This window comes from Ricinus communis, chromosome 1 (genome assembly GCF_019578655.1).
Source record: "Ricinus communis isolate WT05 ecotype wild-type chromosome 1, ASM1957865v1, whole genome shotgun sequence".
Classification (NCBI taxonomy): domain Eukaryota; kingdom Viridiplantae; phylum Streptophyta; class Magnoliopsida; order Malpighiales; family Euphorbiaceae; genus Ricinus; species Ricinus communis.
Window position 1 is genome coordinate 7,893,448 of NC_063256.1, and position 14,303 is coordinate 7,907,750.

At 34.5% G+C, this 14,303-nt stretch overlaps 2 protein-coding genes across 3 annotated transcripts; both read right to left on the reverse strand.

The window, feature by feature from the left end:
• Positions 1-708: 708 nt before the first annotated feature.
• LOC8259879 (gamma-tubulin complex component 4 homolog) lies at positions 709-6,746 on the reverse strand. Of its 2 annotated transcripts, XM_015721751.3 has the most exons (16): positions 5,917-6,479; positions 5,535-5,829; positions 5,320-5,456; positions 5,043-5,141; positions 4,647-4,767; positions 4,006-4,278; positions 3,705-3,785; positions 3,547-3,630; positions 3,355-3,441; positions 3,185-3,240; positions 2,895-3,092; positions 2,482-2,704; positions 2,058-2,146; positions 1,749-1,902; positions 1,424-1,546; positions 709-1,340 (listed from the first exon to the last, which is right to left on the reverse strand). In XM_015721751.3, the coding sequence occupies exons 1-16, from the start codon at positions 6,084-6,086 to the stop codon at positions 1,284-1,286; spliced, it is 2,247 nt and encodes a 748-aa protein (XP_015577237.1). In that variant the 5' UTR covers positions 6,087-6,479; the 3' UTR covers positions 709-1,283. The 2 variants fall into 2 exon arrangements, with proteins under 2 accessions (XP_015577237.1, XP_015577238.1); XM_015721752.3 differs by lacking the exon at positions 5,043-5,141 and having other exon boundaries at positions 5,917-6,746.
• A 142-nt stretch (positions 6,747-6,888) lies between these two features.
• On the reverse strand, positions 6,889-13,007 carry LOC8259880 (uncharacterized protein C57A7.06). The gene is made up of 11 exons (XM_002523049.4): positions 12,567-13,007; positions 12,297-12,483; positions 11,555-12,030; positions 9,788-10,009; positions 9,369-9,686; positions 8,738-9,088; positions 8,578-8,655; positions 8,403-8,486; positions 7,945-8,316; positions 7,517-7,648; positions 6,889-7,302 (listed from the first exon to the last, which is right to left on the reverse strand). Exons 1-11 carry the CDS (start codon positions 12,882-12,884, stop codon positions 7,141-7,143), a joined length of 2,700 nt encoding a protein of 899 aa, XP_002523095.2. The 5' UTR covers positions 12,885-13,007; the 3' UTR covers positions 6,889-7,140.
• Between the last annotated feature and the right edge of the window lie 1,296 nt (positions 13,008-14,303).

Sequence of the window (14,303 nt, forward strand, 5' to 3'; positions counted from 1 at the left end):
ACTATTGAGGGAATATGCTCCAATTGCAGGCAAAGCCGAACTAAAAGGAGGTTCTTTTGCAAGCCTACAAGCACCGTCAATTTTATGATCAGATATGAGAAATGTTTTGAGCCCATAAATATTTGGAATTACTATTTACCTAGTAGTTATTTCTTAGGATTGGTTTTATTCTCTTCTTTCTTCATCTTTTATTCAATATATAAATTGATCTTTATAGTTTATTTATTATATTAAAACTTTTCATTTAATTTCTATGTAAAAGCTAAAATTTTTTATATTTATAAAAATAATTAACTATTATTCTTTAATTACTTAAATTCTAGCATAATTAAATTTTAATAAAATTTAAATATTTTTAAAGTATTTATATTCATCAAAATATTTAAAATCTATATAATTTAATTTTAATTATCAAATTAAAATAAAAATTATTTTATTATTAATTGTCATTTTAAAATTTAATTTCTATAAAAAATTTAATAATCAAATTATATTTTTTTATCGATTGCATTAATTTTTAAAATGTAAGAAAATTTTAATTCAATAAATAAAGTATAAAAAATAATTTATATATTACGTAAAGGAAGTTAAAAAATAAATAGGATAAAATCAAATATAGACAATAATTGTTTAATAAAAATTCTGAAATTTTTTTTAATATTAAATTATAAAAGAGTATAATTTTTAAATACTAAAGAATAAATAGTGTAATATGAAAAACACAATGGATATATTATAATTACCCCTAAATATTTCAGGTGGCAATGCTTTACAGTTTACATGTTTAAAGATGTCTCTACAAACAAATGCAAGTCAAAACATTAAAGCTTATACATCTAACGTAATCATTGGCGAGTCAAAAGACAACCGCAGCAAGAAGCACCAGCCAATCTAACAAACATCCTTAATTCCCTAGTGCTTCCTCAGTCAACTGTGCACAAGCGAAAGTGGGCTAACCACAAATGCCATCTCACTTTCAAAGGGATAATCACTTGTTGGTCAACAAAAGAAGGCAAACAGAGCAGACTAACCCACAGATTCAACCACCCGGCTTTCTGCAGAGAAACCTAATAAGAGTGGTCCCAGAAGATCATCAAGCTGAGGAAACATGCACCCGCCAACAAAACCAACAACTAATAGTCCAAGTTATTACTCTTTACTATCTGTTGCGAAACCATTCTTAAATATTTCTTTTCCTCAACTCAAGCGACTGCATGCAATAAGTTATGAGAATCATCAAGCTGATTTGGACTTTTGCAAATTACATATTGCTACTGTTAAACTTATACAGGAAGTGTTGGAGACGGTCTAACAACATTCAGCACCCCTCTTGCAGTTGCCTGTCAAATTAAGCAAAAGATGCCTGTTGAAATACTGAGGCTAACATAAGAGGATGTTTTACAGGCAACATTCTTTGACTCACCTCAAAAAATGCATTATAATTAAGACGCAAAAGAAATCTCCTAAGAAAAGGGGCTCGCTGACTCCCTGCTAGCCTACTGCTGCGCAGTATAGTGTACAAGGAGTTGGATTTCTTATTAAATTCCTGAGGAAACAGATAAAAAGAAGGAAAACTTTACATATAACTGGCACTATAATTGCTTATATATTCCAGTAAATCATGAAGAAAATAACTAAAACAAAACGTGGAAAAAGAATTTAAAGGCATGCATATAAGATGCTTAAAAGAAATGATTTTAGCAACACAAACTGCATAAAAATTCAAAAGATAAACGTTATTATAAAACCTCTGTTATGTGGTCAAGTTCAGAAGTATTTGGATTGCTTTCTTGGTTCTCAATGCTCCAGCAGAATTGCAGGCAAAGTCTCATTATGCTGTCTAATATCCTTGAGACAGAGCCAATGTCCAAGAATGACTGTGAAACTAAAGCTGATAAATACCTGTAGGTAAATGTAGTAATGTATGAGCATTCAGTTTCAAATACAGTGCAACAGATTGCGACCTTGCCAAACAGAACCACTAGCCACAGCAATGAACATAGGTGCTCAATAAGATAATGGAGTAATAGGCAATGAGGAGCAATTTGTTTACTTACTCTTGATGGAAACCCACAAGTTCAGTGAAGTCATGAGAGTCTTGAATATGAGCTTGCAAAACATTCCATTGAGATTCTATCACATCCACCTAAAACAGAAAGACATGTTATGAAAATATGATCTGAGAAATACTCGGCAAACTTATAAAATAATGGTGAAATAATAACAACGCATATGTTTTAATGAAGTAAACAAAAAAGGCAGAGTTTATAAGAGTCTATTATTCCTATGGTCATCCTTCTTTTTATTGATGTGAGCATCATATTATGGTTCTTAGTAGTTTAACTCAGCAGAAAAATAAGTCATGACACACTGGTTGGCCTTGCTAGTGTAAAGACCTGTAGCACTTCTCATTTTCCATCCTTTTCTTGGATCCATCTCCAAAAAGTTAAGAAAAAATATATATATATATAACAACAATACCTGTATATAAAACTGAAGATTTCTGATCAAGAATGCCATATGCTCTCTAACACGCCACATTGGCCTAAAACGTTGCCGTCGCTGCTGAGAAATTGAGCAGTTACGGTCATTATGGCGCTTCGCAAAATCAGTGTGATCTTGATGCATCACAGAGGCCCATGATTTCTCCAATTCCATTTGTGTTCTTTTGAGCCGCAGCAAATACTGGAAGACCCTAAGGTACCTGCAGCATGCTTGATATTAATATGGATAAAACACAAGAGGACAACCATTCCGCAACTGGTGAGTGGTAAATTGCAATAGTTTCTTGTTTTGAGAAACAATTGGTTAGGTGCATTCAACTTCACCAGTAGAAACAGCAAAGGAAGATATGATCACATGAACAAGAGCATCTGGAATTAGCAGCATCTTACTTAGACAGAACTTCTTGGGTGAAGAACAATTGTAAAGGCCAATCCACAGCATATTCAAGAGCAATACCGTCCCATCCATCAATGAACATCTCCGAAGCAGCATTAGACAAAGCAGCACCAGAGTTTGAGTCAGAGTGAGCTTTTGATTTGGGTAAATCCACTTGGGAGGACTTAACTGTGATCCCAAATGAAGGCATCCTAGTGGATGTAAAGAGAATATAAAAAAAAATTTCAAGAAAGGGAAGAACTCAGTAATGTTTAAGCTTGTGATTAGCAACTTAGGATCTAACCGCAAGGATACTCTAGAAAAGTATTTATCTTCCTCTCCTATTGTCTTGATAGCTGCCTGCATTGCAAGTAGTCCCAATTAAATTACAAATCACTAGTTGACTCGGAATTGAATATCACGATGTTTTATCTTTAAAAAAAAAAGGAACAAAAGCATATCCATTAGGTGTACCAGCTGAAATGGGACCATAAGATCAGCTTCAGCAGTTGACTGGCGTGGAGGTAGACGCATCAATTGCCGACTCTCCTCAAGAAAACACTGGCATAATGAATCAACCATGTTAAAGTCAAGTTAAATTGTTCACTTAAGGCTACATGGAATGATCTGGATTTCGACGAAATCTGAATGCTTCTCATCTTTTACCTGGAAAAAATCTCCTTTTGCTAAAAGGAAATAGTCTTTAAGGGCCTTCAGGTGCCCATTCAAATCTGCACGCACAACCACAAGCTGCCAAGATGAAAGGAAAGTGGTAAAATTAGGTGCTGAGATAGGTTGAGATATAAAACTGCCACATGCAGTACCTGCCAAAGATGACTAGCCGCAATAGCCCGAATAGAATCAACAGCGCTCTCAAATGACCTTTTGTGAAATTCAGATGATTCCTGCATATAATGAAACCAAAACTGTCATCATCGTCTTACAGTTCAAGGAAAAAGGTTTTGTTTTTAGGAAAGCATACAGGACGCTTGTCCAATCTGTGTGAAATACATATAAGTTTAGATTATTTTACAATTTAAGTAGAATAAAAATTTTACCATCACCCAGTAATGAAAGGACTGGTGCAAAATGTTAGTTATAACAACAAAGATTGAGAAAGTGCACCTTTAGGCCTTGAAGCAAAGCTTCAATCTTATCAGCCTCAGACTGTGGAAGTAATTCTTCTCCAATCAGGTTTGAATCTACAAAAGGCTCCTTTTGGACAGGAAAACGCCCTACAAACCCTTGAATGTTCTGGCCACCTTTTGGTACCTGCTGATTATGTAGGGAGTCTTTACACTGAAAGGCTGGGCTAGGATTCCGGAGAACCCTGATGGCTTTACCAGCAAAAAGAACCGATTCAGCAACACACATGTGGATATACTCCGGCAGCATATCCTGCAAAATAGCATGGAAAGAGTACATGACTTGCAAGAAAACTAAACTAGAACATTTTGCTTGAAGAGGTGAGCTGAAAACACTTGGTTTCTAAATATGTTTCAAACTTAGCAGTAAAGCAATGTTACACAATTAACTACATATTTTTCTGAGAATTGGAGGGAGAACATCTTCTCATACATGTCTAGAAGACCACATTACATATTTTTAGTTCTTCTAAGATTTTCATCTAACACTCTTACCCATATAACTGTCCAATTTAGTAAAACAATGACCACAAGTAAAACTAAGGGAAAAAAGAAAAAGGAACCGGTGTTGATTATTAACAAAAAGGAACATAAACATAAAATGAATGAATTAAAAGATACCAAAAATATATGAAATCCTAAATGCCAATCTGTCAAAGATATATCATCAGTTGACAAGCGTGCCAATTTCTCTGACATGTCTGGTTGAGCTGAGCTATTTACTAGATCCCTGTCTTCCTGCCTGAAAGATAATGCAACCAGTTTCAGATGTGTAAAATCCAGAAATAAACACATAATCGAGTTGCATAAATTAAAGAGTGAAAAAGGCAACCAATGATTACAAATGCTTTCAAATGAGGAGAACATAAACAGTAAAATTGTCATCCAACAACATCCACATTGTTAATGAAACATTCATTACACATGCACTTCAGTTTTAACTCATCAAGTTCTCAAAGTATGCTGGAGTTCAAAAGAATAAAAATTAGATCAGTACAAGGAAACTTTGTTGACAACCTTGTGATAAAAAATTCACCATGCTGATCTTGAAGAATCCCATAAACCATCCATGAGGCAAGTTGGTTATACATGACTTGATGACCATGCCAAAGAAGCCTATTCTTTTGGACACAGGAGCAATCAATCATTAAAAAACATTGTCTAGAAATAAAAGTGCAATGTCATAGAAAAACCGTGACTTAACTACTCAGAACAAAAAATGTAACAAACAAACCTTTGAATGTAGAAAAACTGTGACTTAACTACTCAGAACAAAAACATGTAACAAACAAACCTTTGAATGCAAGTTTGCAATTCAGGAACCCCACAATGAGAACGCTTATGCAAAAGGTTAAGAAGCTGTCCTCCACGAATATCATCACGCTCAATCTCTAGAACAAGCTCATAAAGAGGAGGCAAAAGGACAAAAAACTAGAACATAAAACAAACAAAATATTTTAGCAATTAAAAAAGATAGAATCCTTAACGTTGTTCAACTGAAAATCTAACCTTATTGAGGCCTTGAGTGACAGTAGCCAAAATAGGTACAGTTTCGGAGAGCAGTTTCTGCTCAATATGGAGAACAGCAGACCTATAGACAGATAAAATCTCGACAATACCATTAGCAATTGCTCTCCTATACACGCTTTGTTTTTGCGTGTTATTATTAGATGACAATTCATTAGCTCTGCTCAAAGGAGACACATTTGTTGACCTTATCCAACTCAAATTCCGCGACTTAGTTGCAAACCGATCAAGCTCTCTGTAGTAAAACCCTAATGTGATTATTCTCTCAATTAGATCCCTGCAATCATCATGGAAATTTGGATTTTTTATCGAATGATTCATAATTGAAACCCTAAAAGAAATCAGGGAAAGACGTCAAGAGAACCTATCGCTGGGATCGATGAAGGAAATGTCAGGAGCGAGTTTAAAGGAGCGTTCATCGGAGATGGAAGCGTCGGGAGATAAGTGAACACCGATAGACTTTTGATGCCCTCTCTCGTCTATTATGAGATCTCCAGTGTAGCCTAATAGAGCAAGTAAGAGCTCGTGTAACATTTCCTTTTTAATACTCGTCGGCAGTGAGAGTGCAGTGGCAAGTGTAGCTTAGAGAAGTACAGAATTTGTGGGTGATGAAGAGGCTGAAATGAAAAGGAAAAATAACATGTGGAATTTTGAATTTTGCCGGCTCCCTTGGCTTTCGCGGTGGGAAAGCACCTAATAAAATTATGAAACTTTTAAATACTAGTCTTTTTGAAAAATAAAAACCAGCCTCGTTCTGTATTAAAGTTACCAAAATCTCGACATACAATTTGTGATTGTGCCCTAAATGACCAGAGTATTCTCTAGTGTCTTTCTGCAACTCAAGTTTCAATGATGATAAAAAGAATAAATTGTCTTTGGTCAAATCTATTAAGGGTGAAGAGTTCATAAAATTAAATCCAACAATATCAAAATGATCAATCATTTTTTTAAGAAAATTACTTCGTCAATCCATGAGTTTTATGCCACTAAAAGAGTGAAGTTTCTAAATCCGTTGATTTCATCATCGTATCGACGAAGCCATATATAATTCCTGCTACCCATGACCATTGAGATGACGAGATGCTCCTCTAAATAGTTGTAGTTATAACTTTGTGCTTTAGAATAAAACATTGGACATGCTTAGCAGACGTAATGGAGTATAGAAAAATAAGAACATAATGAATAATGAACAATTATATCATTGCTATTCAATCGCATTTCATAATACAATCTATAAAAAGCAAATATGAAACCTGGAAATGTGACTAAAATTCAGTTAAAAAATATAAATAAATGAGACCGGAAAGCCTTCAACATAATAAACAAGTCCAAACACTGAGCATAAACAGGAATAAGATGATATTGGGCCACGCGGGCATTTGCTCGATAGTAAACAGATTACAGCTAACTCGCCTCACCGGTCAAGTCTTCATAATTCTCAACAAGACCTCTACCTCGAGCATACTCGACAATAATTAATAACATAGCATTATGCTTCCCAGAAAGGCAAAAATCTGGGTTTTCTAAACTCCAAAGGGGAGAAAAGAAGATATAATAAATTGAAGGTGCCATACATTAGTTTGAACTCTCATGATTTAGTCACCACTGGCTTTATTCCATGCTGACTCCTTGTTCTTGGCTTCTGCTTCTGCTTCTGCTTCTGTACACCTGTTTTGTGCTCTTCTCTTTCATATGGATCCACGTCTTCATATCTAATTGGTTTAATAATCAGCCCTGTCTTTTTCACCACCTGCACAAAGGAAATTCAAGGTGGCATATAAGAAACATATGCAGGAAAAAAAAACAATAACAACAACAATTAAGCATATCCATTGCAAGTAGTTTTTGCAATAGGCTATTGCTCATTTAACATTCTCATGGCATGAGTTTCTTCTACAGATGTCCTAAAGTTATAAATAGAAAATTCAATGCTACGGGCTGTTAATTTTTTATGAGTCACTCACTTCAGGCCGATTAAGAGCTCCAACTGCTGTTACAGGATTGGATTCAGGTCCAATAGGCATGCGCATGCTCTGCTCGAAAACATCCTTAGACGTGAAAGGATATGGCAATGTTTTTGTATGCAATTTTTCAGCCTACAAGAAATGAACAGATTATTAGCCACCATAACCACCAGTGCTAACAATAATCTCTCCTTTCTTTCTCCCCTACTCTGGGTGTTTGAGTGATGGTGCTGCAGGTGATAACTTTTGTACTTTTTTTCATTTCCCTCCCCTTTCCCTTGTTTTCCGCCTCATCTTTTTCCACCCTCACTTTCTCTCTCATTGCCAGACAAAGGGTTAAACTAATTTCATTGCCTACAAATAATGGCAATGTGAATTCAATCAAATCAAAATTGCTGTAAAGATACCCAGCAGAACCGCACAGTTACCTTTTTATCCAATTTCTCTGAGATAATGACATGTTTAAGATGAGCATCCTTCCTTTTCTTAAGAGCCTCTTCTCGTTTTTTCTTTGCAATTTCATGCTCTTCCTGCATCCAGGAAGGGACACCTTTCTTCCTCTGTACATGAGTCCACTGACCCCAACCAGGGAGTAAGATGGGCTTTTCAGGTTCAGGATTTTCCTCATTCAGAAGTTCCTCTTTATCCTTTGTAAACTCTTCTACCACGTCATCCCCAGCAAAAGCTTCACGAATAAGCTCTTCTTGAGAAGGAAGTCGATAAGATGATTTAGGGCCTGAAGATAAAGTTCCATCAACCATCTGCCCTTCACCATCCATATCACTTTCCTCACTCCCTTCCTTCACAATTCCCAAGAATAGAATGTCAGAGCAAGCAGCCAGAACAAAATTAATACCTAAACAAATGCAGGCAGAGGACACAATACCTCTTTGTCTTCACTTTGCATGACAGGTGCAGCAAGCTTTGGGGACCTTTTCATATTGGTGTCCACTTCTTTATGGCCTTTCATCTGCACATTAACCAGAGGGAGTTCATATGTAAAGTTTAAATTCTACATATGCATGAACAAATATAAATGTAAAATGAAGTCAGCTTTAAACCTTTTTCCAATTGCCAGATGCAAATATGGCTACTTCATATGTTGTCTTGGGACCTTTGTCTTCCACCATATCCAAATTCTGTGTGTGGAAATATGTTATTCTTTTGTCATGGAGGTAAACAAAAGATATTAAGAAAGCCAGAAACAAGAATTCCAATTACCTTATGGGTTGAATCTCTTCGAGCTTCAGAATCCTCACTAAGCTTAACAGAACTGAAGTTAACATCCTTCTGCACATCATTTTTCCTGCTCAAGCCAATATCATCTTCTACGTTTCCAAATTCATTTTCGCTATCACTATTACCGTTAATATTTTCTGATCTGATTTTATGATTAGGTTCTGGACCCTGCATTTTAGGTGCACCAAACACTCTTCTACCACTCACCGTACCCACTTTTGTATTTTCAGTCCCACCTGTATCTTCCAGTTGCTTTATTGACGATTCATACTCTTGAAGAGCCAGTTTAGCTTCTTCAACAGCTTCTTCCTTTCTCTTTTTCAGTCCCCGTACCTATGCCCAGTAAATAAAATAACAAATAGAGATCAACTTTATGTCTGAACCAAAAAAAAGAATTTGAGTGAGAACAAAAAAGCATATGTAACTCCTTATTGCTGAAGCCTAAACCTCACATTCCCTGCAACAACCCCCAAACAAAACAAAGAAAAGGAAGCACTCTCTTCCCAACAAAAAAAGAAAAGGAGGGAAAGAGAGAGAGAGAACAAATCAAGCACAAAAATAGTTGCATATAATTTTACAAGAAATAAGCAGACAAACACTCAACAAACATTACCATAAAAGGTAAAGACAGCACTCCTGAATCTGGAACTTCATCATCTTCTTCTAATATTTTCACTGTCTTCTCTTTTCCTTTTGATAAAATTTTTAACTGCTCATCATGGTCTGAACCACCAGAATCTTCATCATCTTCATCACTGCTGTCATCGCTGCTACTGTTCTTCATAGATTTCATTTTCCTCGTCAAAAGAGCATGTTGTTGGAGTTGTTCAGATATAGCTTCTCTGGTACCATCATCTTGGACACTCAAACCACGCTCTAGAATACGTCTTGCCCACTTTGAACGATTTTTGTGCTTCAATGTCATGCGTTCCTACGTCATATATAATAGATAAAGAATAAATTCAATAGTTCCATCATTAGTTCAGCTATTTGAAAGAGGAAAAACAACTAATCTTTGGAATAATTAATCACCTCTGCTCGTTGTCTCTCTTGCTTCATAGCTTGTTCCTTAGCCTCTTCTGGGTCCAAATACAGTCCATCAGATGATGCTTTTAGTCTATCTTTCTTCAATAGACGACGATAAATTTTGGATTTTATTTTTTTTACACGTTTCATCTTCACTTCATGACGGAAAAGAAGGCTGCGCATTTTAGCAATATGATTCCATTTGTCTTTAATATCTTCAGCTGATATCTGCCAACAATCATTTAACACAAGAAAAATTCAATAACTCTCTGGTGAAAAATAGGAAAAGGAAGAGAATTAAGGCAAAGTCTGATGCCACATAAAATTTGCAGACACAGGGCAAAATAAACCTTATGACAGGTTCAATGCAAGTAGAGATCCATCTATGTTTGCTTAAAAGCAGGAAGTTGAAAATCCAGCTGACATTTTTCAGAGGCTGTAACATTAACAAATCATACTTCACTTGAATTTAACAGCAAGTTTGCAACATCAAAATTTTATCTATATGAAGGCCCAATTTAACAGCTAATCTGCTCCTTGTGAGATTAAACTGTATAACTCTTATTCAGATTCTAATAGGAAGAAGATGCGGGGAAGGGCAGTACACTACGGCCCCCTTTCTATGCAGAGAAACTTAGCAGCAGAAGGTAACACAAAGTGACCAGAACTTTCAAGCCCTTTAAGAGGTGACATTCAGATATCAATGACAATTCTTTGAAGAAGTGCCTCACAGCATTTCAGGAAATAGTCGAAGATAAGCAATCCATCCCTGATCCAATGAGCAGTACAATCAGTTGTATCATCTGGCTCTGTATAGTAAGCGGAAAAGCAAAGGCTAAATGAGGGAGAACTGTTTTCTACTGGCTGGTTTCCTTAAATTAGGAGGTGTTTTTCGAGCTGTAATTAACTGCTAATTCATGTCTCCTTGATTTTCATTTTATCATTTTTCACTATCTTAGACAGATGTTTGATTTCTCAAATGGGTTAAATACTCCCTTAAGCAATTAACATATTGGCAGTGCTTTGGATCACAACAGTATCATCTCACAACTTCTGTTTGAATGATGATTTAATTTACCAAATATTTACCAACTATTACTTGGCGCACAGAAACTTTCTATACACCAAGCATCAAAGAGAGCATAAGTCCATTTTTACAGGCAATTGCAGACAGCTTTGCAAATCATACATTACTATTATGAGCATGTGTTTGGATAAGCACTCATTTGAAATGAAAGAATTTGAATTGGATGCGCAGGTATTGCTACTTAAAACATATATTGCCTTTAATTGTATAGATTCATTAAATACATAATGGATTCATGACTTTAGATTATGATTATTGGTGTCTGAACTTAATGCAAACTATAGATAGGTAATTTGAAATGCATTACTTAAATTTTGTTTATAGATAATGATTGTGTTATTCGCATGTGTGAATCTTAAATTATACAAATTAAACCAAAACCTCAAAATAATCTTCATTTTATCCAAACGGGCCGTAACATGAAATGCAAGCACGACTAGTTTCAAAAATCTCATTTCTTTAATTTCAAAGTTGAAACAATCACAGGAAACTTCTTCTTAATTATCAAAATCTACAAATCAAAAAGTTCCTTTCACATTAATGTATTTGTAGCAACAATATAGCAAGCAAATGGGGGAAAAGAAAGAGCTCATAACCAGAGCAAGTCAAGAAGTATATGTGAACCACATAAGATGCATGCTAAATGCGTTGAATTTGGTGAACAAGGATAACTGCAGCTCCCATACCTTATTTAACTCCAGAAGTCTGGCACCATCTTCTTTGTGAGCCTCCATAACCTTGTCATCATAAACTAATGAAGCCATCTTCTTCTCAAACTCTGTTCTAGGCTCAAATTCAGAAGCTATTGCTCCCACAGTTGAAAATCCCAAATCTATATCCCTGTCAAAAATAATAGTGGGAGCCTCCCTATTCCTTTTAACTAAGGGCTCCCACTTTGTAATATCTTTCTTTGCTAGTTGATAGGCTTCTTGCCTCCCCAACTTGTCTCGAACTCCCTTAGGAAGTGGAGCATGTAGAGGAGCAGACTTTTTCTCCATCTGATGAGTTCTCTTGCGAAGTTGGCTATACTCAGATGTTCCATGAAGACTTTCAAGAAGATCTTCAATAGATATCCGGCCATCACCATCTAGAACATCACGACTAGGATTGTATTCAGATTCAGGATATGCCTCAGATATAACAACATTCTTCTTCTTCTTGCCTGACAATGTCATATATTTGAGAGGCGAGTCATGCTACTGACAGATATAACTATCATATTCAATTTCTATTACCTACTTAACACCTTATTTCAAAAGTCTAAAAAGGCAAGAATTCTAATTGGTAATGTCTCATGTTTGGAAACCTCATAGCTACTTACTAGCATTATATTCTTTCAACTTAAAGAGGACAGGGAATTATGAAATAAATGAAATGATTTTGCAGGAATTCAATTCAAAAGAAATCTTGCACGTGAAAAAATGGTACCATCAAAAGCCTGAGTTGGCATTCCAGTAATTCCTTGCAACATCCTCAAATGCCTTTCATCATCTTCCTCATCCACCTCATCATCATCAAGTCGGTCTAACTTTTTTCTCTTAACATTAGAACCCTTAGTCCTGTAATCGTTGTCCAGGTCGTCGTCGTCATCATCATCCGATTGCACATTTTCATCCTGCATTAGAAATGTTCATAAACAATTATAATGAAGAACTTTAAGTTCTTAACAATCCAAAATCTTAACAAAGAGCAGCATACCTTAAATTCCTTGGGCAACTGGTACTCGTAGTTCTCAACAGGATCGTAACGGCGGTTTTTCTTTGATTCCTCCTCAGCCAATCCTTCCTCATACTCGTAAACATCATCGTTTACCTCCTCGTCGGAGAGGATATCTTCGTCTTCTTTAGGGTTTATGCGGTCGAGCTCTCTTCGCAGCGCGTTCGGCAAGCGAGGACCGGTTCTCTTCTTATTTCTCGTATCTGTTTTTTTGTTGTTGACTGATTTGGTTTTCCACTTTTTATTTGTTTTCTGCTTATTGTCGTCTCTGGATTTTCTCTTCTTTTCTATCATTGCCATGGTGCGGTGGAAGAGCCAAGTTCTTTTAGCAGCCAACGCTCTGCAGGCAGGGAGACAGTAGGAATACCCTGCCTGAACTTAATAGTTATGCATGGATCGATTAACGGGTCGGTAAGGAGTATCTTAGGTTAATCCGAATTCATACACATGTCCAGGTTCTTTTGCCTCGAGCTGGAGTGGGCTTGGGGCCCAAATTTTAGGACTGATAAAATCTCAGGAGAGGCTCGTTGATATGCAGCATCAAGCACGGCCCGGATCTTATTTATTAAGTAGTCCTCTTTTTAATAAAAAAAAAATCACGGGTTAGGATTTTAAAAAAAAATATTCTTAACGGTTTTTAAAAAGAATATTATATATTTATACAGCCATTTTTAAATTTCATTATAAAAAGATATTAAAAATAAATCTATAATATATTTCAAAAATAATTTTAAAAAATTTGTAAGTTTTTATTTTATTTATTTTATTTTTTTATTTTCTTAAAAATCTCGTCAGATAAAATATATTAAAAATATATCTAAAATATACTAAAATTTTATTAATTTTAACTTATATTATTATAAATTTTTATTTTAAAATCTCATACAAAATAATATAGTAAAAATATACTTAAAAGATATTATTTTAAATTTGTATTATTGTGAATACAGTTTTTATTTTATATTTTTTAACTCCTTTTAGAATTTTATAAAAAAATATGCTAAAAGTATATCTAAGAAATACTAAAATTCTATTTATTTTAACTTGTATTATTATAAATTTTTCTTTTAGAATTTCGTTCGAAAAAAAGTCTAAAAATATACTAATAAAATATTAAAAGAATATTATTTTAACTTATATTACTGTGAAACCAGACAAATAAGATAGATTTATTATTTTTATTTTTTAATTAAATGATGCTACATTTTTTTATAATAAATAGTGTGTTTTTTATGACATACAAATATAAATTTCAAAAAATATACCATAATATACTAAATACAATTTAAAATATATGAAAATATAAGTAAGATAAAATTAAATGTGAAAAATTCCCTTTTTCTCTTAAGCATATGCCACTTTCAATTAAAAGGAACAAAACAACTCAACATTTTTTGTCACAGAGCCCAACTGACTAATCTAAAAAAATAATAGTAAGAAATAATTTTGATGTCCCAATATTTGGTGTCACTTTGGTTTTATGGTATAGACTGGTACAACTTAATTGGCATTGAATAATCAAGTGTACTGTCCCTAAATAAAAATATAAAAATTTGATAAATTACAAGGATATGGGTGCATTCTAGCTTCATGGGATCATCTACACTAAACACAAATTCCGAAAATATTATATACAATTTACTTGTAAATTATAATTTTATTTATTTGGTTTTAAATTAAAATTTTATATTATTAAATTTATATATTAATTATAACTAA

Bases quoted from the DNA above. Each gene is read 5' to 3' on its own strand.
- LOC8259880 (XM_002523049.4), bottom strand. From the start codon at position 12,884: ATGGCAATGATAGAAAAGAAGAGAAAATCCAGAGACGACAATAAGCAG. The intron at 9,687-9,787 runs GTGATTAATTAT...TATATGACGTAG, and splicing joins AAGAGAGACAACGAGCAGAG to GAACGCATGACATTGAAGCA. The intron at 8,317-8,402 runs GTATTGTGTCCT...GGAATTGTGAAG, and splicing joins TGCAAAGTGAAGACAAAGAG to GAAGGGAGTGAGGAAAGTGA.
- LOC8259879 (XM_015721751.3), bottom strand. From the start codon at position 6,086: ATGTTACACGAGCTCTTACTTGCTCTATTAGGCTACACTGGAGATCTC. The intron at 5,457-5,534 runs GTTAGATTTTCA...TTTATGTTCTAG, and splicing joins TCACTCAAGGCCTCAATAAG to TTTTTTGTCCTTTTGCCTCC. The intron at 3,631-3,704 runs GTACTGCATGTG...TCATCTTGGCAG, and splicing joins CGGCTAGTCATCTTTGGCAG to CTTGTGGTTGTGCGTGCAGA.